Source organism: Neovison vison, chromosome 6 (assembly GCF_020171115.1).
Source record: "Neovison vison isolate M4711 chromosome 6, ASM_NN_V1, whole genome shotgun sequence".
NCBI classification, from domain to species: Eukaryota; Metazoa; Chordata; class Mammalia; order Carnivora; family Mustelidae; genus Neogale; species Neogale vison.
In genome coordinates, this window is record NC_058096.1 from 204,155,307 (window position 1) to 204,179,183 (window position 23,877).

Sequence of the window (23,877 nt, forward strand, 5' to 3'; positions counted from 1 at the left end):
GGGTATTAGAGAGGGCAGGGATTGCATAGAGCACTGGGTGTGGTGCAAAAGTAATGAATACTGTTATGCTGAAAATAAATAAAAAATAAATTAAAATAAAAGAGTTGAGGAGCATTACAGGCTTCCTCTGATTCTTGTCATATAGAAGAGGAAATCCATTTGTGCATTTAAAGAGATTTTTTTTTATCAATTATTACCACTCAGTACTTGCACAGGGGATTGGTTGGTGGTTTTTTTGTTTGTTTTTGTTTTTGTTTTGTTTTGTTTTGTTTTTTAGGAAAAACAACATGCTCTAAATGTAAGCTTGAGGTATAATTCTATTCATTAAGTTTTCATGTAAAATGAGTGACAAAGAGTATTAAAATCATAAAGTTTCACATGGAGTCTTTGTAATCTCCAGTAATAGACTTAAGTGTTAATACAAAAAGGCTCCAAAAGGTTATTCCTCTGAAACTTGTTGATAACTTTAAGAATTAACTCAGACACTTACTGTGCATTTACCATATGCAAATTAACATAAAAATAAGTGGTTTTCAATAAATTTGTGGATTTTCAAAAGGTTGGTTTCAAATGGTTTTTTCTTCACCTTATTCAGTTCTTTCTATCTAAAAACAAATATATAGGATAAAAGACAGAAAAATCAGCATGAAATGAAAAAAATAAAAAGGGGCTTGAAACTTTCTTTGGCCTTTTGGATAAGTCAACTTTTTAAAATTAACATTTAAATGTATTAAAAGTAATATAAGCACATAATATTAAAAGTTAAATAACGCTAAAAGTCTTGCAATAAAATTACTGGTCCTATATTCAACTTGTACTATTTCCTAGAGATAAGTACTTTCAACTCTTTATAATTTTTTCCTAAAATTTATCAAGTATTTCTAAATGTCACATTTATATTGCTCTCTCTTTTTTTTTTTTTTAAGATTTTATTTATTTATTTGACAGAGAGAAATCACAAGTAGATGGAGAGGCAGGCAGAGAGAGAGAGGGAAGCAGGCTCCCTGCTGAGCAGAGAGCCCAATGCGGGACTTGATCCTAGGACCCTGAGATCATGACCTGAGCCGAAGACAGCAGCTTAACCCACTGAGCCACCCAGGCGCTCCTATATTGCTCTCTTCTTATGCAGTTTTAGATTTATCTATTTGCTTCTTATAATGGCAGCTGAGGATCTTAACATCTGTTTATATCCATTTCCCTTTCCTAATACCTTCTACTTTCCTAATACCTCACAAGTTTTGGTTAAAACTTTATTTATTTATTTGACAGACAGAGATCAGAAGTTGGCGAGAGGCAGGCAGAGAGAGGAGGAAGCAGGCTTCCCACAGAGCAGAGAGCCCGATGCGGTGCTTGATCCCAGGACCCTGGGATCATGACCCGAGCCGAAGGCAGCGGCTTAATCCACTGAGCCACCCAGGCGCCCTGTAGTTTTGGTTTAAACTTATGGAGATGGGTTAACATGGAGGCCATGGGGACATGGAGAGGAGAAGTGAGTTGGGGGAAATCGGAGGGGGAGACGAACCATGAGAGACTGTAGAAACAAACTGAGGATTTTGGAAGGGAGAGGGGTGGTAGGTTGGGGGAGCCAGGTGGTGGGTATTATGGAGGGCACGTATTGCATGGAGAACTGGGTGTGGTGCATAAACAATGAATTCTGAACACTGGAAAGAAATAAAAAGAAAAAAAAAAGAACAGACCAAAAAAGAAAAAGGTGTGTTTGAATGCAAACAACAACAACAACAACACCTTATTTATAAGATTGTAACTTTTAAATATTGTTTATTGAGGGAGAGCTGGCTGGTTCCATCTGTTGAGCGTCTGCCTTCAGCTCAGGTCATGATCTCAGGGTCCTGGGATCGAGCCCCACATCAGGCTCTCTGCTCAACTGGGAGCCTGCTTTTCCCTCTTCTCCCAACATGTGCTCTCTATTGTTATCTCTGTCTTTCTCTCTCAAATAAATAAAATATTTAAAAATAAATATTGTTTACTGATGGACCAAATAATGTACTTTAATTATATTTCCTTTCTTCTACTACCTTCTGCTTTTGTTTTAGGAATCTTAATTTTATTTAAATTATACTCCTCTTATGTCCTCCAAAGCTCTATAAAATACCTTTAAAAAAAAAAAAAACCCTTTCAAAAACATTCTCCATATGGTAAAACTACCACATATTCTCGGAAGTCATTTTTCTCCTGGGGAGGCTTCCTGGCTGCCCTTGTGCTGTCATCAGAACAAGTTACTCTCTAGGCCTATTACCCTCCAACGGAGTCCTAATTCTTTGTGCCTCTCCTTGAGTCACAGTGCCTTTCCTGGATAGCACATATAGCCTCTTTTGGTTTACTCCCTCATTTTAAACAGTTTATCCTTCAGTAGTTTCCTGAAAAAAGGTTTAAAGAGGCTTTTTGTTTTGATAATTGGAATGACCAGAATTTTCTTTAGGCTACTTTCCCATTTGATTGAGAATGTGGTTGAATAAAAATAGAATTCTAGGTCAAATTTTATTTTCCCTCAGAATTTTAAAGGCAATATTTCATTATTTTTTAGTTTTCAATGTTGCTATTAAGAAGACAGATGCTATTCTTATGACAAATCCTTAGTAGGTGACCTATTTCTCTTGCTGGAAACGTTCAGCTTTAGTGAGCTGAAGTTTCATAATTAAGTGCTAAATACTTATTGGGCCCTTTCACTCTGGACACTCATATCTATGTTCTGGGAAAGGTTTTTTTCCCCCAGCTTCACTGAGATATAATTGACATATAATATTATATAAGTGTAAGGTGCACAACATGATGATTTTTTACACTTATAATGTTGCAAAATGAGTACCACAGTAAGGTTAGTTAACACATCTTTTGTCTGACATAATAACTTTTCTGTTGTTGGCATGGTGAGAATGTTCAAGATCTACTTTTTTTTTTTTTAACAACTTTCAAGTACAAAATACACTACTGTTAACTATAGTCACCATGGTTCACATTAGATCCCAGAACTTAAATCCTCTTACAACTAGTATCTCCTCACTTCCCCTACTCCCCTGCCCCTGGCAACTCCCAATTTACTCTTTGTTTTTAATGAGTTCAGCTTTTTTAGATTTCACATATAAGTGAGATCATAAGTGTGTGCCATTCTCTGACTTATTTCACTTAGTATAATGCTCTCAAGTTTTATCCATGTTGTCACAAATGGCAGTATTTCTGTCTTTACTATGGATGATTAATATTCCATTGTATACACACCATATTTTATTTATCCATTCACTCATCAATGGACACTTAGGTTGTTTCTATGTCTTGGCTATTGTGAATAATACTGCAATGCACAAGGAAGTGTAGCTATCTCTTTGAGATCCTGATTTCAATTCCTTTGATATATACCCAGAAGTAGAATTGCTGGATCATATGGTAGTTCTGTTTTCTATTTTTTTTTTTTTTTTGAGGAATCTCCATTCTGTTTTTTATAGTGACCGTACAAATTTGTATTTCCAACAATAGTGCACAAGAGTTCTCTTTTCTTTTTTTAAAGATCAATTTATTTTAGAGAGAGAGTGAGTGAGTTCAAGTTGGGGGAGAGGCAGAGGGAGAGAATCTTAAACAGACTCCTCATTGAGTATGGAGCCTGATGATCTGGGGCTCAACCTCAAGACCCTGAGATCATGACCTGAGCAGAAATCGCAGGTGGGTTGCTCAACTGACTGAGCCACCCAGATGCCACAGGAGTTCTCTTTTCTATACATCCTTGCCACTATTTATCTCATCTTTTAAAAACACTTTCTCTTTTATTTTTGATCAGTATAATATAATTGACATACATTGTTATATTAGTTTCAGGAGTACAATAATACTATACAATACTGTATGTTATCTAATGTTCACCACAGTTAAGTGTAGACACCATCTGTCACCATTTGATATTATTACAATATTATTGACTATATTCCCTATGCTGTACTTTCCACTCCATGAATTATTTATAACTGGAAGTTTGTACCTCCTGTCTTTCTGATGACAGGCACTCTAACAGGTGTGAGGTAATATTTGATTGTGGTTTTGATTTGCACTTCCTAAATGACTGGCAATACTGAATACCTTTTCATGTATTTTTGTGTCTTCTTTAGAAAAAAGTCAAATCCTCTGACCATTTAAAAAAATCAGATTATTTGGTTTCTTACTCTTGAACTTTAGGAGTTCCTTACGTATTTTGGATATTAACTCTTTGTCACCTTTGTGGTTTGTGAATATTTTCTTCTATCCTGTAGGCTGATTTGTCATTTTGTTGATTGTTTCTTTTGCTGTACAGAATCGACTTTGTTTTAATGTTGTCTCACTTGTTGATTTTCACTTTCACTGATGTGCTCTTGGTGTCATATTCAAAAAAATATCACCAACACCAATATCAAGCAGCTTTGCTCTGTTTTCTTCTGAGAGGTTACAGTTTCACGTCTAATATTTAATCCATTTATAGTTAATTTTTGTGAGTGGTTGTAAGACAGAGGTACAATTTCATGCTTCTGCACGTGAAAATCCAATTTTCCCAACATTTACTGAAGAGACTATCCTTTCCTCATTGAGTATTATTAATGTTCCTGTCAAATATTAGTTCACCATATATGTGTGGGTTTACTACTGGGGTCTCAGTTCTGTTCCATTGGTCTGTGCACCTATTTTAATGCCAGTACCACAATGGTTTTGTTTTGTTTTGCACACTGTTTTGATTACTATACATTTATAATATAGTTTGAAACCAGAAAGTGTGATACCTCCAGCTTTGTTCTTTCTCAAGCCTGGTTGGCTATACAAGGTATATTGTAGTTCCATTTGAATTTTAGGATTGTTTTTTCTATTTCTGGAAAATCCCACTGGCATTTTGAGAAGGATTGTATTGAGTCTATCCATGGCTTTATGCAGTATGGACATTTTAAGAATATTAATTTTTCAGGTGCCTGGGTGGCTCAGTGGGTTAAGCCTCTGTCTTCGGCTCAGGGCATGATCTCAGGGTCCTGGGATTGAGCCCTGCATTGGGCTCTCTGCTCAGCGGGGAGCCTGCTTCGCCTCCTCTCTCTGCCTACTTTTGATCTCTCTCTCTGTCAAATAAATAAATACAATCTTTGAAAAAAAAAGAATATTAATTCTTCTAATTCATAAACATGGGATATCTTTCCATTTACTTGTATCTTCTTTAATGTGTTTCATCAACGTCACAATTTTTAGTGTATAGCTCTTTCACGTCCTTGGTTAAATTATTCCTAAGTATTTTATTGTTTTTGATGCTATTGTAAATGGGATTGTTTTCTTTATTTCTTTTTCAGATAGTTCATTGTTAGTATATTCTGACTTTTGCAATTAACTTTTTAAAAAATGTTATTTCTTTTCAATGTTCCAGAATTCATTGTTTAGGCACCACACCCAGTGCTCCATGTAATACATGCCCTCCATAATACCCACCACCACTTTCACCCAACTCCCCACCCAGTTAACTTTTGCATGTTGATTCTGTATTCTGAAACTTTACTGAATTCATTAGTTAGCAGTTTGAGGGGAGAAGCTTCCAGAGTTTCTCTATATAAGGTCATGTCATATGCAGATAGAAACAATTTTACTTCTCCCTTACCAATTTGGATGGCTTTTCTTTTTCTTCTTGCCTAATCACTCTGGCTAAAACTTCTAATACTACGTTGAAAAGGAATAATGAGATTAGGTACCCTTGTCTGGTTTTGATGTTAGAGGAAAAGCTTCCAACATTTCACTGTTGAGCATGATGTCAACTGTGGACTTGTCACAGTCGTCTTTATCATGTTGAAGTATGTAGCTTCTGTGTCCATTTTGTTGAGAGCTTCTTTAAGATTTATTTTAGAGAGAGAGAGGGAGATAGATGGGGGTGGTGAGGGGAAGAGGAAGAGGGAAAGAGAGTACTGAGCAGACTCTGTGTTGAGCATGGAGCCCAATTTGGGGCTTGACCTCATAACACTGATATCACAACATGAACTGAAACCAACAGTTGGGCACTCAACCAACTGCACCACCCAGATGCTCATTTTGTTGAGAGTTTTTATCATGAAAGGATGTTGAATTCTGTCAAGTGCTTTCTCTGCCTCTATTGTAATGATCGTATGGTTTCAATTTATCATTCCATTAATATGATGTATTTTCACCTTTATGCTGAACAATCCTTGAAATTCGGAAATAAATCCCACTTGTTCGTGGTGTATGATACCTCTAATGAGCTATTGAATTTGATTTGCTAGTATTTTGTTGAGAATTTTGCATCTCTATTCATCAGAAATATTGGTCTGTAGATTTCTTGTTTTTTTTTTTAAACTATGTTCAGTTAGTCAACATATAGTAATCATTAGCTTTTGAGTGTTCAGTGATTCATTAATTGTTATAGGCAATTCATTAATTGCCTATAACATCCAGTGCTCATCACAACACATGCCCTCCTTAATAGCAATTATCCAGTTACCCCAACCCCCACCCCTTCCTTCAGTAATCCTCCAGTTTAGTATCCTTATCTGACTTTTGGTATCAGGAAAATGCTAGCCTTGTAAAATAAGTCTGGGAATATTCCCTCCTCTTCAATTTTTTGGAAGACTCTGAAAAGGACTAGTATTCATTCTTCTTAAATGTTCAACAAATGTCACCCATGAAGCCATTTTATCCTCAGCTTTTCTTTGTTGGGAAGTTTTTGGTTACTGAGTCACCCTCCTTACTTATTAATAGTCTGTTTAGCCTTTCTATTTCTTCTTGATTTAGTCTTGGTAGGTTGTATGTTTCATCTAGATTGCCCAATTTGTTGACATATAATTATTCACACTAGTCTCTTATTATCATTTATATTTGTTGTATCAGTTGTAATGTCCTCTTTTATCTATAATTTCATTTACTTGAGTTCTTTTCTCTTGGCAAGTCTAGCTAAAGCTTTGTCAATTCTATCCTTTTAAAAAACCCAATTCTTAGTTTCCTTCCTTAATCTTTTCTATTGCTTTTATGTTCATTTTCTATATTTTTAGCAGAGCTTTATCTCCTTCCTTCTGCTAAATTTGGACTGAATCATCTCCTTCCTTCTGCTAAATTTGGACTTAGTTTGTTATTTTTCTAGTTCTTTGAGGTACAAAGATCAGTTACTTGAGATTTTTCTTAATGTAAGCATTTATTACTATAAACTTTCCCCTTAGAATTGCTTTATTTTAAAATTTATTTAATGTTCGATAAATGTTAGTATGTTGTGTTTCCATTTTTTGTCTCAAGATTTTTTTTAAATTTCCCTTTTGATTTCTTCCATGCCCCACTGGTTATTCAGGAGTGTGGTGTTTAATTTTCACATATTTGTGAATTTTCCAGCTTTCTTATTATTGATTTCTAGTTTTGGAAATGTTGAAAAACAAAAATAAAACTGGGGGCATCGCGTTATCTGATTTCAAGCTTTACTACAAAGCTGTGATCACCAAGACAGCATGGTACTGGCATAAAAACAGACACATAGACCAGTGGAACAGAGTAGAGAGCCCAGATATGGACCTTAAACTCTATGGGCAAATAATCTTCGACAAAACAGGAAAAAAATATACAGTGGAAAAAAGACAGTCTCTTCAATAAATGGTGCTGGGAAAACTGGGCAGCTATATGCAGAAAAATGAAACTCGACCATTCTCTTACACTGTACACAAAGATAAACTCAAAATGGATAAAAGACCTCAATGTGAGACAGGAATCCATCAGAATCCTAGAGGAGAACATACGCAGTAACCTCTTCGATATCAGCCACAGCAACTTCTTTCAAGATATGTCTCCAAAGGCAAAGGAAACAAAAGCAAAGATGAACTTTAGGGACTTCATCAAGATCAAAAGCTTCTGCACAGCAAAGGAAACAGTCAAGAAAACAAAGACGCAACCCATGGAATGGGAGAAGATATTTGCAAATGACAGTACAGACAAAAGGTTGATATCCAGGATCTATAAAGAACTCCTCAAACTCAACACACACAAAACAGACAATCACATAAAAAAATGGGCAGAAGATATGATTTCTAGTTTTAGATCATTGTCATAAGAAAAAGTATTTCATATTATTTTAATCTTCTTAAATTTGTTTATACTTATCTTGTGGCCTAATGTTGATCTATCCTGGAGATTGTCCATGTGCAATGTATGTCCTACTCTGCTTTAGGATGGGATATTCTGTATATGTTTCTTAGGTCCATTAGATCCTAAGTATAGGGACCTAAGTCAAGTCTAATCTGTCTTTATTGATTTTCTGTCTGGATTATCTATCCAGTATTGAAAGTGGGCCATTGATGACCCTACTATTATTGTATTGCTGTCTATTTCTCCCTTTAGTTTTGTTAATATTTGCTTTCTATATTTAGGTGCTCTGAAGCTAGGGGCATATACATTTATTTCTGTCTTATGCTCTTACTGAGCTGACCCTTTTGTCATTATATAATCACGTTATTTGTCTCATTACAGCTTTTGACTGAAAGTCTATTTCGTCTGATAAAGAATACCTACCACTTCCATATACACTATGGAGTATTATGCCTCCATCAGAAAGGATGAATACCCAACTTTTGTAGCAACATGGACAGGACTGGAAGAGATTATGCTGAGTGAAATAAGTCAAGCAGAGAGAGTCAATTATCATATGGTTTCACTTATTTGTGGAGCAAAGCAAATAGCATGGAGGACAAGGGGAGCTAGAGAGGAGAAGGGAGTTGAGGGAAATTGGAAGGGGAGGTGAACCATGAGAGACTATGGACTCTGAAAAACAATCTGAGGGGTTTGAAGTGGCGGGGGGGGGGGTGGGAGGTTGGGGTACCAGGTGGTGGGTATTAGAGAGGGCACGGATTGCATGGAGCACTGGGTGTGGTGCAAAAATAATGAATACTGTTAGGCTGAAAATAAATTTAAAAAAAAATAAATTTTTTAAAAAAGAGCCAGAAAACAAACTTTTTTCAGAAAAAAGTTTTTGTAAGTGGTAATAATGAATACTTCCTTATCAATAATTACTTTAAAGGTAAATGGATTAAATTCTCAATCAAGGACATAGAGTGGCTAAATAGATTAAGAAATGATCCAAGAATATGTTACTTACAACAGACTTACTTTAGCTTTGAGGACACACATAGGATGAGAGTAAATGGATAAGAAAAAAGATACTCCATTCAAATGGAGTGGACGGCAGTGGTAGGTATTCTTTTTTTTTTTTTTTTTTTCAGCATATGACAATTGACTCTCTCTGCTTGACTTATTTCACTCAGCATAATCTCTTCCAGTCCCGTCCATGTTGCTACAAAAGTTGGGTATTCATCCTTTCTGATGGAGGTATAATACTCCATAGTGTATATGGACCACATCTTCCTTATCCATTCGTCTGCTGAAGGGCATCTTGGTTCTTTCCACAGTTTGGTGACCGTGGCCATTGCTGCTATAAACTTTGGGGTATAGATGGCCCTTCTTTTCACTACATCTGTATTTTTGGGCGTAAATGCTCAGTAGTGCAATTGCAGGGTCATAGAGAAGTTCTATTTTTAATTTCTTGAGGAATCCCCACACTTCTCCGAAGAGGCTGCACCAACTTGCATTCACACCAACAGTGGAAGAGGGTTCCCCTTTCTCCACATCCCCTCCAACACATGTTGTTTCCTGTCTTGTTAATTTTGGCCATTCTAACTGGTGTAAGGTGATATCTCAATGTGGTTTTAATTTGAATCTCCCTGAGGGTTAGTGATGATGAACATTTTTTCATGTGTCTGATAGCCATTTGTATGTCTTCATTGGAGAAGTGTCTGTCCATATCTTCTGCCCATTTTTTGATATGATTGTCTGTTTTGTGTGTGTTGAGTTTGAGGAGTTCATTATAGAACCTGGATATCAACCTTTTGTCTGTACTGTCATTTGCAAATATCTTCTCCCATTCCGTGGGTTGCCTCTTTGTTTTGTTGACTGTTTCCTTTGATGTGCAGAAGCTTTTGATTTTGATGAAGTCTCAAAAGTTATTGGCTCTTTTTATAGTTCCTTCATTCCTGTCCTCCTTTCTTGCTGTCTTTCTTTGTGAATGGATGATTTTCCACAGTGGTATGCTTTGATTCCCTTCTTTTTATTTCACATGTATCTAATGTAGGTTTTTGCTTTCTGGTTACATGAGATGTTATAAGATGTTACATAAAACATCTTATAGCTGTAACAATCTATTTTAGGATAATTAGAACTTAACTGCAACCCTATACAAAATCTCTACCCTTTTACTCAACCCCTCCTCCTTTATGTTTTAGATGTTCTAATTTATATGTTTTTATATTGTATATCCATTAGCCAATTATATTAGCAATAGTAACTTTTTTCATGTTTCAAGTTTTTATTTAAATTATAGTTAGTTAACATAGAGTGTAATATTAGTTTCAGGAGTAAAATTTAATGACTCATTATTTACATATAACACCCAGTGCTCATCACAACAAGTGCCCTCCTTAATATCCATCACCCATTTCGCCCACAACCTACCCCTCTCCTCCAGCAATCCTTAGATTATTCTTTATGGTTAAGAGTCTTATGGTTCACCTCCCTCTCTATTTTTTCCCCTTATGTTTACCTGTTTTGTTTTCTTAAATTCCACATATGAATGAAGTCAATCGGTATTTGTCTTCCTCTGATTGACTTACTTAATTTAGCACAACACAGTCTAGCTCCATCCATGTTGTTGCAAATGGCAAGACTTTATTCCTTTTTATGGATGAATAATATTCCATTGCATATATTTATCCATTCATCAGTCAATGGACATTTAGGTTCTTTCCATAATTTGGCTATTGTTGATCATGCTGCTATAAACATCAGGGTGTATGTGCCCCTTTGAATCAGTATTTTTGTATCCTCTGGGTAAAAACCTAGTAATGCAATTGCTGGGTCATAGGGTAGTTCTATTTTTAACTTTTTGAGGAAATTCCATACTGTTACAGAGTGGCCGCACAGGTTTGTATTCCCACCAAGAGTGTTAAGAGCGGTATCATGCTTAGCGAAATAAGTCAAGCAGAGAAAGACAACTATCATATGATCTCCCTGATATGAGGAAGTGGTGATGCAACATGGGGGCTTAAGTGGGTAGGAGAAGAATCCATGAAACAAGATGGGATAGGGAGGGAGACAAACCATAAGTGACTCTTAATCTCACGAAACAAACTGAGGGTTGCTGGGGGGAGGGGGGTTGGGAGAAGGGGAGTAGGGTTATGGACATTGGGGAGGGTATGTGCTTTGGTGAGTGCTGTGAAGTGTGTAAACCTGGCGATTCACAGACCTGTACCCCTGGGGATAAAAATATATGTTTATAAACAATAAAAATTAAAAAAAAAAAAAACAGTGTTAAGAGTGTTCTTCTTCCTTCACATCTTAGCCAACACCTGTTGTTTCTTTTGTTGCCGATTTTAGCCATTCTGACTGTTTTGAGGTGATATCTCATTTGTAGTTTTTAATTTATATTTCCCTGATGATGAGTGAGGATGTGCATCTTTTCATGTGTCTGTTGACCATCTAGATGTCTTCTTTGGAAAAATGTCTGTTCATGTCTTCTGCCCATTTCTTAATTGGATTATTCATTTTTTGGGTGTTGAGTTTGCTAAGTTCTTTATAGATTTTAGATACTAACCCTTTATCAGATATGTCATTTGCAAATATCTTCTCCCATTCTGAAGGCTGCCTTTTAGTTTTGTTGTTTCCTTCACTGTGCAGAAGCTTTTTAACTTGATGAAGCCTCAGTACTTCATTTTTGCTTCTGTTCCCCTTGCCTCCAGAGATGTATCTAGTAAGAAACTGCCAAGGCTAATATCAAAGAGGTTTCTGCTGGTGTTGTCCTCTAGGATTTTAGTGGTTTCCTATCCAGGTCTATCATCCATTTTGAACTTATATTTGTGTGTGGTGTAAAAAAGTGGCCTAGTTTCATTAATCACATTATTGATTAGTGTCCGGTTTTCCTAATACCATTTGTTGAAGAGAATGTCTCTTTTCCACTGGATATTCTGGTTTGTCAAAGATTAGTTAACCATATAGTTGTGGATCCATTCCTGGGTTATCTATTCTGTTCCACTGATCTACATGTCTGTTTTTGTGTTAGCTATAGTTATTTTAAATTTTTCTGCCCTTTAACCTTTACTAGAGTTATAGACCATCATATGATAGTACTAGAGTATTCTGAATTTGACTATATACTTATCTTTACCATGTGTTTTATATTTTCCTGCATTTTCATGCCATTAATTAACCTTTTTCTTTTTTTCATGTCAGCTTGAAGAACTTGCAGTGTTTCTTGTAGGGCAGGCCTAGTAATTTTGAACTCCCTCAGCTTTTGTCTGGAAAAATCTTTATATTTCCTTTATTTATTTCGGAAGGACAATTTTCCTGAGCAAAGTATTATTGGCTGGCAGGTTTCTTTTTCTTTTTCTTTTTTTTTTCTTTCAGTACTTTGAACATATCATCCCCTTCTCTCCTGGCCTGCAAGATTTCTGCTAAGAAATATGCTCATAGCCCTATGAGGGTTACCTTGTAAGTGACAAGCTTCTTTTTTATTATTGCTTTCAAGATTCTTTGATTTTTTAAAAAGATTTTATTTATTTGACACAGAGAGACAGCACAGGAACACAAGCAGGGGGAATGGGAGAGGAAGAAGCAGGCTTCCTGCCTAGCAGGGAGCCCAGTGTGGGGCTGGATTGCAGGATGCTGGGATCAAGACCTGGGCTGAAGGCAGATGCTTAATGACTAGCCACCCAGGTGCCCAAGATTCTTTCATTTTTACAGTTTTATTGTAAAGCCTTGGAGAAGATCTCGTTGAGGATTGAAATTGTTTGGAGAATTACAAATATCATGAATTTGGATGTCCAAATCTCTCCCTGGAAAGTTCTCAGCCATTATCACCTTAAATAAGCTTTCTGCCCCTTTCCCCTTCTCTTCTTTGGTACTCTAATAATGGGTAGATTAATTCTCTTAACAGTGTCCTAGAAGTCCCACAGAATTTTTCATTCTCTTTTTTTCATTTTTCATTTCATCATTCAATTTTTTCATTCTCTTTTTGACTGGATAATTTCAATTTATCTGTCTTTGAGTTCACTGATTCTCCTGCTTAGTCCATTTCTGTTATTCAAGCTCTTTATTGAATTCTTTTTTTTTTTTTTAAAGATTTTATATATTTGTTTGACAGACAGAGATCACAAGTAGGCAGAGAGTGAGAGAGGAGGAAGCAGGCTCACCGCCAAGCAGAGAGCCTGATGTGGGACTCAATCCCAGGACCCTGAGATCACGACCCGAGCCGAAGGCAGAGGCTTTAAACCACTGAACCACCCAGGCGCCCCGAATTCTTTTTTTTTTTAAATTATGTTCGGTTAACCACTGTATAGTACATAATTAGTTTTTGATGTAGTGTTCAATGATTCATTGTTATATATAACACCCAGTGCTCATCATAGCATGTGATCTCCTCAATGCCATCACCCTGTTATCCCCTCCTCCAACCTTCTCTCATCTGAAACCCTCAGATTGTTTTTTTGGGGTCCATAGTCACTCATGGTTCATCTCCCTCTCTGATTTCTCCCCCTTTGGATTTCCCTCCCTTCCTCTATGGTCCCCCGTGCTATTGCTTATGTTCCACATCTGAGTGAAACCATATGATAATTGTCTTTCTCTGCTTGATTACTTCACTTAACATAATCTCCAGTTCCATCCATGTCAATGGAAATGGTAGGTATTCATTGTTTCTGATGGCTGAATAATACTCCATTGTGTGTATGTACCACATCTTCTTTATCCATTCATCTGTTGAAGGGCATCTTGGCTCCTTCCACACGTTGGCTATTGTGAACATTGCTGCTATGAACATTGTGTGCATGTTCCCCTTCTTTTCACTACATCTATATCTTTGGGGTAAATACCTAGTAGTGCAATTGCCAGGTCTTAAGGTAGTTCTATTCTTGACATCTTGAGGAAACTTCACACTGTTTTCCCAGAATGGCTGTATCAGCTTGCATTCCCACCAACAGTGTTAGAAAGTTCCCCTTTCTCCACATCCTCGCCAACATTTGTTGTTTCCTATTTTGTTAATTTTTGTCATTCTAACTGGTGTAAGGTGGTATCTCATTGTGGTTTTGATTTGTACTTCCCTGATGGCTAGTGACGTTGAGCATTTTTTCATGTGTCTGTTAGCCATCTGTAGGTCTTTTTTGGAGAAGTGTGTGTTTATACCTTCTGCTCATTTTGACTGGGTTATTAGTAATTTTTTGAGTGTTGAATTTGAGAAGCTCTTTGTGTATCTTGGATATCAGCCCTTTATCTGTATTGTCATTTGCAAAAAATCTTCTCCCATTCCATGGGCTACCTCTTAGTTTTTCTCTACTGAGTTCTTCAGTGTTTGTATTCTTCAGCTCCAAAATTCATTTGGTTATTTTTTATGTTTCTATTTTTTTGTTGAACTTTTCATTTTTTTTTGTATTGTTTACTTGACTTTGTTGAACTGTTTTTCTGTGAGAGCTATAAGCTCTCTAAGCATCTTTAGAACAATTATTTTGAATTATTTATCAGACAATTTGTGTATTTCCATTTCTTTAGGGGCACTTAAAGTTTATTGGGTTCCTTTGGTAGTATCATGTTTTCTTGATTTTCACAATCCCTGTACTCTTGAATAGTTGTATGTGCCATGTGAAGAGCAGTCACTTCTTCCAGACTGTATTAACTGAGTTAGATAGAGGGAAGACCTTCACCAGTGGATGGAAGCATGCCAGAGAATGCTGTGACTCTGGGTCTAGTGGTGCAGGTTGCTAAGTGCATGTGGCAGCTCTGGGCCCAGGAATGTATACCTCACTGGTTTAGGCCACATGGGTCCACAACATCACCAACCATGTGATCCTTGTGGAGACCTGCAAAGGGTCCATGGTGTCTACAATGGTTGTTGGAGACTTCAGTGGCTCTTCCAGTCCAGCAGCTAGGAATGTGGGCAGATAGGCAGTGGTGGCCAAAGCTGGTGGTGTGTGTAACCCCAGTTGCAGATACCTGCAAAATGTCAGGATAAAGTTGCAGACACAGAGGTAATGGTAAGGGCTGGAACCAGCAGAAGAGGCTGATGCCAGTTGCGCATAAATTAGCAACTGCAGAGGCCCTGGTTATTGGCATGCATTTGTATAGTTGTAGAGGCAATGGAGACTGGGGCAGGAGTTGGGTTGGCAATACACAGGTGCATAGCTCCAGGGGCTTTAGATGAGCCCAGGAATACAGTAATTTTCTTTGTTCCCTCTTCTGAAACCCCATTATCTGGATATTGGACTTCTTGGATCAAACTTCTAACATTTCTCTCCTGTTGATAACTTTTTGTTGCTGTTGTCCTATTTTCTAATCTTTATGTCAAGTCTATCCCTGTTATCTTGTTTGTAATTTTCTAGAGCTCCTTTGATTGCTTCTTAGATTGCTCCACTCTGTCTCCCTGTTGCTTCCTCATTTCTCTTTGCAGGCAGCAACCACCATTTTCTTCTATTGATTTGTCTGTTTCTTCCAAGTTCTTTCACATGTATTTGTTCTGGTCTCTAACTTTCATGGGAGATTTCCTCCATCCTGATGTTTGGCTGTCTGAAACTTCTGGGTAGAATCTGCTGAACACTGAGTTTCACTGTATGGAGGTCTGGGGAAAGGAGTGGTCATCTCACCCAACAGCTTTAAACACAACATATACTTTGATACTTTGATAACTCTAAAGTTGTTATATCTGAACTTCACTTCTGAGGTCCAGACTTTCAACATCCCAGTTTGGGATGTTTAAAAGGCATCTCAAACTTGAAAGGAAAAACCAGACCAATATATTGATCTCCCACAGTGTTTCCTATTCTACTTTTATAAGGTTAAAGTTGAGAAGATCAAAACATAGAAGTCATTCTTCTCTAGTCTTTCCCTTTTTTGTACACACATCTACCTATCTATCAATTTATCAAAACTCCGAGTGAATTTATCTCCAAACACACATTCATAATCCAACAATTTCTTACTACTTTCTTTGCTCCAACTCTAGCCCAAATACTGAAATTAACATCATTTTGCTTGAATGACTTCTCCCTGATTCCATTATTGCCCCACTCCAGTCCTTTTGCAACTGGAGGGATCCTTTTAAAATGTAAGACATATCATGTCTTAAACACCTCCCCTGCTTAAACACCTTCACAGGCTTTAGAATAAAATGCAAAATCCTCACCAAAAATAGCATCCTCTAAGCCACCATTGTGAGGGAAGTTCTTAGCCTCAATCTCTCAATCACCCTTCAATTTCCACATCTAATTGATCATCAAGTTGATTTTTATTTACTAACATCTATATACTCCACTGCATTTCTTCATCATTCCTATTGTTGTCTAGTCACTATTTATTGTCCAAATCACTTCTGTCATCCCCTTCCTCCCTGATTCTGGTCCTCTGTATTTTACATTTCCTATAGACAGAGACAGCATTTAAAACCCATATCTAGGGGTGCCTGGGTGGCTCTCTCAGTTATGTATCTGACTCTTATTTCAGCTCAGGTCATGATCTCAGGATTGTGGGACTTAGCCCTGTATTGGGCTCCGTGTTGGACAGGGAGTCTGCTTGAAATTCTCTCTCTTAGAAAAAAACCAACCAAACAAAACACCCATATTCTTATCCAATCATGTTACTCCTATAATTATGTCAGACTGCTGGAGAGGCCTTTTGGGCCTTACAAAACTCTTCATGATCTGACACTTGCCTCCTTCTGCACCTTACTATCCCAAACATTAACATATACTTACATGCCAAAGTTACCAAATACCTTATAGTTTCCTGGAACTACCACTTCCCTATGCTATTGTGCCATTTTAGAACATCTCTCCTTCTTGCTTGTCCTCTGGGTGAACCCTTTTCCACCCCTCAAGGCTTACCTTGAGTATTACTGCCACTGGAAGCTTTCACTGATTTTTTCCAGCCTCAAGTAATCCATCACTCTCTCTAACATCAGTGAATATGCAGCACATATATGGCAACGGTTTGCTTGTGGTCTATTTGATTCCACTAGAATAGTTTCTAAACATGAGGGCCATGTATAGACTTCATGGGCAATCACCAGAAGGAACTGTCAATTCCCTAAAATTCAGTTTAAAACTTTGAATGCAAAACCACATTTTCACTGTCCTGGGAAGAAATTCTATCTGATCTTCATGACCCAGAAAGGGTTAAGAACCAATACCCCAGATGGTGATGTGATATTCTTGAGGGTAGGGATAAGTCTTGCTCATCTTTAATCTCTACATCCCATGCTGATCATATAGTTAGGGTAAATATACACAAATGTTTTTATACACTAGCAAATACACATAAGCAATTGATATGTTACTAGTATATTATTTAGGCAAATTTCAAAGATCCTCAAACAGGCAATATCCTATCTTTAAACTTCCCTATAAAAATTACATTTTTCTTAAAGAGAAACTTGTATTTCTTTCTAAAACCTGTAATTATCACCAATAAATACTTCTCAAATATATAACTCCTCAAAGTGAGGTGTTACCCAGTCTCTTAGTCTAAGCCTAACAGTCACCTGAAGTTTCTGATGTTTGCTTTATCTCAAAAATTTTTTTTACCTTTCTTTTAGTTACTTCTCATTCAGCCTGTAAAATGTAATCTTGGTCATCAATTAATTCAGTACATTTTAATAACAGCCAATAGACAACTAAGGATATATCAGGTCTCTCTTAGAAATACTGGCACATTATTTCCAGGTTTAATCATTACATTAACCAATAAATTGGCTCTTTACAGATTCAACTAGCTTCTTTTTTTTAAGAGGTGGGAGAGACAGAATTTTGGTAACTGCTGCAGGCCGAAGGAGCTTCATTCACCAGTAAAACAACAGATAAATGATCCCTGGATATTATGGTACAGCCTTACACAGTAGTTCCATTTAGAAAGCAAATGCGGTATGTACTGTCAGATTCTAAGGAAGACCCCTTACATACATTGGGGCAAAGACAAAGGAACAACTTCAGCAATATTGTTTCTTAATGTTACTAGAGATAATAAAGGAGAAAAAATCAGGCATGCAGGAACAAGCTTACCCTGTGTTAGATTTCTTACCATTTTATAGAGATCTGAGACACTAATCTGGTCTGAATCCACTACTTCAAAGTCCTTTCGAGGCACCAAGTCCAGGCCCAAATGTCTAGTAAAGAGAAAGAACACACTCAGCATGCCATGTCCTCAGATTACTCATCTCTCCTTATGTGCCTAGAAGCTTGTCACGGCCATGACTTTCTGGCCAGAGACTGAGACATTACCCCGGCAGGGACAAGCTTTTGTCCAATAACACCTAATTGTTCTCACCTTAAGGCAAATAAATGAAGCTGGGAATTTTAAAACTGACAATTTTAATCACCAAGCAGTTCCCCCTTGTGATGGTAAAAAGAATTCATTCAGTATCATGTCTTTAAGAGTCTACTTGAGTTCCTTACAGATGCATTTTCTATAGATTATTAATAAGGCATGTTTTATTTTTCTCTTCCTCCCAATCCTACAAGTGTGTTCAAGGCTCAGTCATGCATTACTTTCATTAGGATGAAAAAATTACTCAGGGTCCAAGTAGATTTGTAATTCAAACACATTAAAAAAATCACCCTCCAAAATATATTGAACTCAAAGAAATGTATGTTTTAAAGATTTTATTTATTTATTTGAAAGATAGAGATCACAAGTAGGCAGAGAGACAGGCAGAGAGAGAGAGGAGGAAGCAAGCTCCCTGCTGAGCAGAGAGCCTGATGTGGGGCTCGATCCCAGGACTCTGGGATCATGACTGGAGCCGAAAGCAGAGGCTTTAACCCACTGGGCCACCCAGGCGCCCCAAGAAATGTATGTTTTAATCTCATTTTAAATTTAATTAATACTGACACTGGTTATAGTGAAGACCTTACCACACATGAGTCATATCTTTTTTTTTTTTTTTTTTTCAGTTTACCAATGTGTGTTTCTTTGTATAATCAGCACACTCGTGGAACTGGTTATTATTCCTGATACATTTTAAGTTCCTTGTTTTCTTCCCTCATAAGTGATGATGGAGGGTTTTACTTGTAAGATGAAATCTTAGATACTCTGTCCCTCCTTAAATTCATAGACAAAAGGAAGCTAATAACATTATTTTCTAACTGGAAACGTCATTTGTGTAAAACACCAAAAGATCTACAATTGTCAATTTTTGAATCTCTGATGATTAACCACTATCTTAAGAAACTTCATATGAAAATTTAATCAAGGAGTACTACTCCTAGGAAATACTCCAGTATCTGGAAGATCTGGTATAACTTGTAGAGGGGAGAATAAGAGATGGTGGTTAATGACTGATTAACTATGGCAGGCAGTATGAAGCAGTGTAAATAACTCCAGACAGCCAGAACTCTTGCATTCAAATATGACACATAATTTATGTTCAGTAAATGTTAGCTCTTTTCTCACTCTCTAAACCTGGGATGAAATGGAGTGAGGGGGTTGTAGACCTCGAAATTGCTTACAACAGTATGTGTGTGTGTGTTCACATATGATTTTTTTTTATGAGGAGAGGGCCTATAACTCCCAACAGGTTTTCAGAGCTGCTTTGTGACCACCCTATACTCTAACACAAGGTTATAAATTATTGTATCTGGCAAAAGTATTTCATAGGCAATGAAAGGAGAAGTATGTGGTTTTTCCTTCCTCAACTAGGCTGTGAATCACTATTAACAAAACTAATTCTACAGGCTCTTTCTGTGCATAAAACTACACTCATTTAAAATAAAACCATGTGACCTAGCAATTGCACTACTGGGTATTTACCCTAAAGATACAAACGTAGTGATCCAAAGGGGCACGTGCACCCGAATGTTTATAGCAGCAATGTCCACAATAGCCAAACTATGGAAAGGACCTAGATGTCCATCAACAGATGAATGGATCAAGAAGATGTGGTATATATACACAATGGAATACTATGCAGCCATCAAAAGAAACGAAATCTTGCCATTTGCGACAACATGGATGGAACTAGAGCGTATCATGCTTAGCGAAATAAGTCAAGCGGAGAAAGACAACTATCATATGATCTCCCTGATATGAGGAAGTGGTGATGCAACATGGCGGCTTAAGTGGGTAGGAGAAGAATCCATGAAACAAGATGGGATAGGGAGGGAGACAAACCATAAGTGACTCTTAATCTCACGAAACAAACTGAGGGTTGCTGGGGGGAGGGGGGTTGGGAGAAGGGGGGTAGGGTTATGGACATTGGGGAGGGTATGTGCTTTTGGGTAAATTGGAAGGGGAGGTGAACCATGAGAGACTATGGACTCTGAAAAACAATCTGAGGGGTTTGAAGTGGTGGGGGGGTGGGAGGTTGGGGTACCAGGTGGTGGGTATTATAGAGGGCACGGCTTGCATGGAGCACTGGGTGTGGTGAAAAAATAATGAATACTGTTTTTCTGAAAATAAATAAATTGGAAAAAAATAATTAAAAAAATTACTTTAAAAACAAAAAAAAAAAAATAAATAAAACCATGTGAAAAAAATAAATTAAAAAACCATGTGTATATCCAAAATGCATTTATTTATAATTTATAACCTATTTATAGGAAGAGATATAAAGAGGTTAAAGAAGCTGCAAAAAGATCGCTAAAATAAAAATAGAAAATCAAACCTATATGAAAATGGTAGAAGCAAATCGCATAGGCTATTATGATAACCACGATTCAGAATCAAAATTCAGATTGGTACCTTTTAGCAGGCAAGAAAAAAGGAAAAACCTATTTTTCTACTAAAAGATAAAAACTCAAGTTTTTCTATTATATAACTTACACCATCCATTAATACATAGCGTGGAGGACATTAGGAGAAGGTAAAAGGAAGGGAGAAAAATCCTTGTGGTAGACAAACGATGAGAGGCTACAGACTCCAGAAATGAACAGAGGGTTTTAGAGGGGAGGGGTGGGGGGATGGGTGATCCTGGTGACTGGTATTAAGGAGGGCACAGATTGCATGAAGCACTGGGTGTTACATGCAAACAATGAAGCATGGAACACTATATCAATAACTAATGATGTACTGTACAGTGACTAACACAACACAATAAACAAACAAACAAACAAACAAAAAACCCATGTATTTCTATAGGGCGCCTAGGTGGCTCATTGGTTAAGCATCCAGCTTTTGATTTTGGATCAGGTCATGGTCTCAGGGTTTTGGGATCTAGGTCCATCTTGGGCTTTGTGTTGGATATCAATGAGCCTGCTTAGGATTCTCTCTCCCTCTTCCTCTGCCTCTCCCCCCAATCCAGCTTATGTGCTCGCTCACTCTCTCTCTCTCTCAAAAGAGGACGAGAGAGAGAGAAGTATGAATTTTTAAAGAAGAAATGACTTTTGGAATTAGGTGCAAAAAAATGTACACTGTTGGCCTTAACTATGATAGTTTACAGTTTAATGGCAAAACCATGCCATTGAATCTCATTATTGAAGTTAATGTACTTAAATTGATAAGAGATATAATTTTTCTACCACTGGGATCCTGTCTTCTTATATAAAAAGCCAGGTCTCTGGCTTCCAACACTGACTGCAGGTAAAGGCAACAGTGTCATGGAAAGCAAGAGAAAGATGAGACACATCCTTTCTACCTCTCTTGTCATAAAAATCAATTTACATCATAAAGATAATTTTTCAGATATGACTTCAAAGTACTTAAGGTACTTTTATATGCATGTAAAAAACAGTGGAAAGATAAAAAATGACATTAGTATTTATATTAGGGAAATGGAATAATACATTTGATCACTAAAAAATATTTTCCAATTTTCTTTTTTTTTCCCAATTTATTTATTTTCAGAAAAACAGTATTCATTATTTTTTCACCACACCCAGTGCTCCATGCAAGCCGTGCCCTCTATAATACCCACCACCTGGTACCCCAACCTCCCACCCCCCCACCACTTCAAACCCCTCAGATTGTTTTTCAGAGTCCATAGTCTCTCATGGTTCACCTCCCCTTCCAATTTACCCAAAAGCACATACCCTCCCCAATGTCCATAACCCTACCCCCCTTCTCCCAACCCCCCCCCATTTTCCAATTTTCTATATGCAGCTATTGAAACTTTCTAAAATACAACGATGAAGAATCAAAATTCTATACATATCTTTAACCATTAGTGGTCATAAAATATATGATAGTTTAAATATTACAATTAAGTAACAAAAAGGACTGAGTGAATATTCCAATCAAAACGGATTTTTTTCTTTTTTTTTAAATTTAAACTTTGTTTTTTCAGTGTTCCAAGATTCATTATTTATGCATCCCACCCAGTGCTCCAAGCAATATGTGGAGCTTGGAGGCTCACATAACCCCCAACACCCTCCCCTCCAAAACCCTCAGTTTGTTTCTCAGAGTCCAAAGTCTCTCATGCTTTGTCTCCCCCTCCGATTTCCCCCAACCCCCTTCTCCTCTCCATCTCCCAATGTCCTCTGTGTTATTCCTTAATGCTCCACAAGTAAGTGAGACCATATGATAATTGACTCTCTCTGCTTAACTTGTTTCACTCAGCATAATCTCCTCCAGTGCCCACCATGTTGATACAGATGTTGGGTATTCATCCTTTCTGATGGAGGCATATATACAGAACACATATTTTCAAGACAACAGCATTAGAAAAAAATCCCAATGGACCTAAGTCAATAGGGCTGGGATTGAGTGTACATGCTTTGTGGTTGTGTGCCACACAGAGTGATGAGCTGTCTAGCCTGCATTTTTGCAAACTCTGTCTTTGCATTGTGACATCCTTAGCTTGCTTGTCCATTCATCAATCCATGCACTTACCCATCCACTCACCCTGTGGGGACCTATCATTTCCCATCAGTGGTCCTGGACACAGGGACCACAGCAGTTTTGAGCAAGCAAATGTTCATACATTTGTATGGAAGCAGTGTTTTCTATCTCCTAGAAGTCACTGGAGCACAGTACCTTTTAGTTTCTTGATTTCATCATTTTAGGAAATAAGAAAATTATTAGTGGGTGATCTGATAAAATGAAGACTGAGTTCCTTCTACTGAGATAGTCTTCAAAGGAGGGAGAGTAGTTTTCAAAACGTAAATTGGAGGACTGACCTCACTGGACAAAGGCAGAGATGCTATATGGTGAGAGGCTACACACATTCATTACAAATTTCATTCTGGAAAAGAGGTTTCTAGCTATTTATCCCTGTGGTTTAAGAATAGTGAACAGCAAGTGCAGAGAGTGGTTAATTTGGTCTTATCTCTGTTTTCCAGCACAGGGAGGCAGGGCAGCAGAGTACTGAGGGGCATGGGCCCTGATGTCAAACTGCCTGGTTTGCATTCTGGCTCTTCCACCATGCTACACTGTCCTATCTATTCTAACAGGCTGTTGCAAAGACCAATCCATGGAAAGCATTTAGCACACTGTCTGGCATTGTAAACTGCTACTGCTGTTATAATTATAATTATGTGTTACATCATTAGCCAAAATATGACCTAAGGTACAAGGACTGTGATCAAAGAGATACAATGTCTGGAAAAGAGACTCTTGAACAGATGGACACAAGCTGGAGGTATACATCTATGCATCTCTATATACAGATGAAGTACAGAGCCAAGTCTTCAAAAATTATCTTACTAATTGTTTAGGTGAACAGTTTTCACAAAAACATTTAGTGTTATCTCACCACCAGTCATTGATCACTCACTCACTCATTCCAATAATTTAGTAAATATTTATTAACACCTACTCTGTGCTAGGTTCATGCTGAACTTAGTGACACAACATTGAATAAGAGATGCTCCTGGCCCTACATTCTTTCAGGTGCACCTCTTTAAAGGCCCTGGATCTCTATATCAAATTCTT

General features: G+C 37.3%; 1 protein-coding gene across 6 annotated transcripts in view; it reads right to left on the reverse strand.

Annotated features, from left to right (window-relative positions):
* DOCK3 (dedicator of cytokinesis 3) overlaps positions 1–23,877 on the reverse strand; it is a 585,500-nt gene that overhangs the window by 172,021 nt on the left and 389,602 nt on the right. For all 6 annotated transcript variants that reach the window (XM_044253490.1, XM_044253491.1, XM_044253489.1 and 3 more), the window contains one exon: positions 18,097–18,181. In XM_044253490.1, coding sequence (XP_044109425.1) covers positions 18,097–18,181 — 85 coding nt within the window. The remainder of the gene's footprint in view (positions 1–18,096; positions 18,182–23,877) is intronic.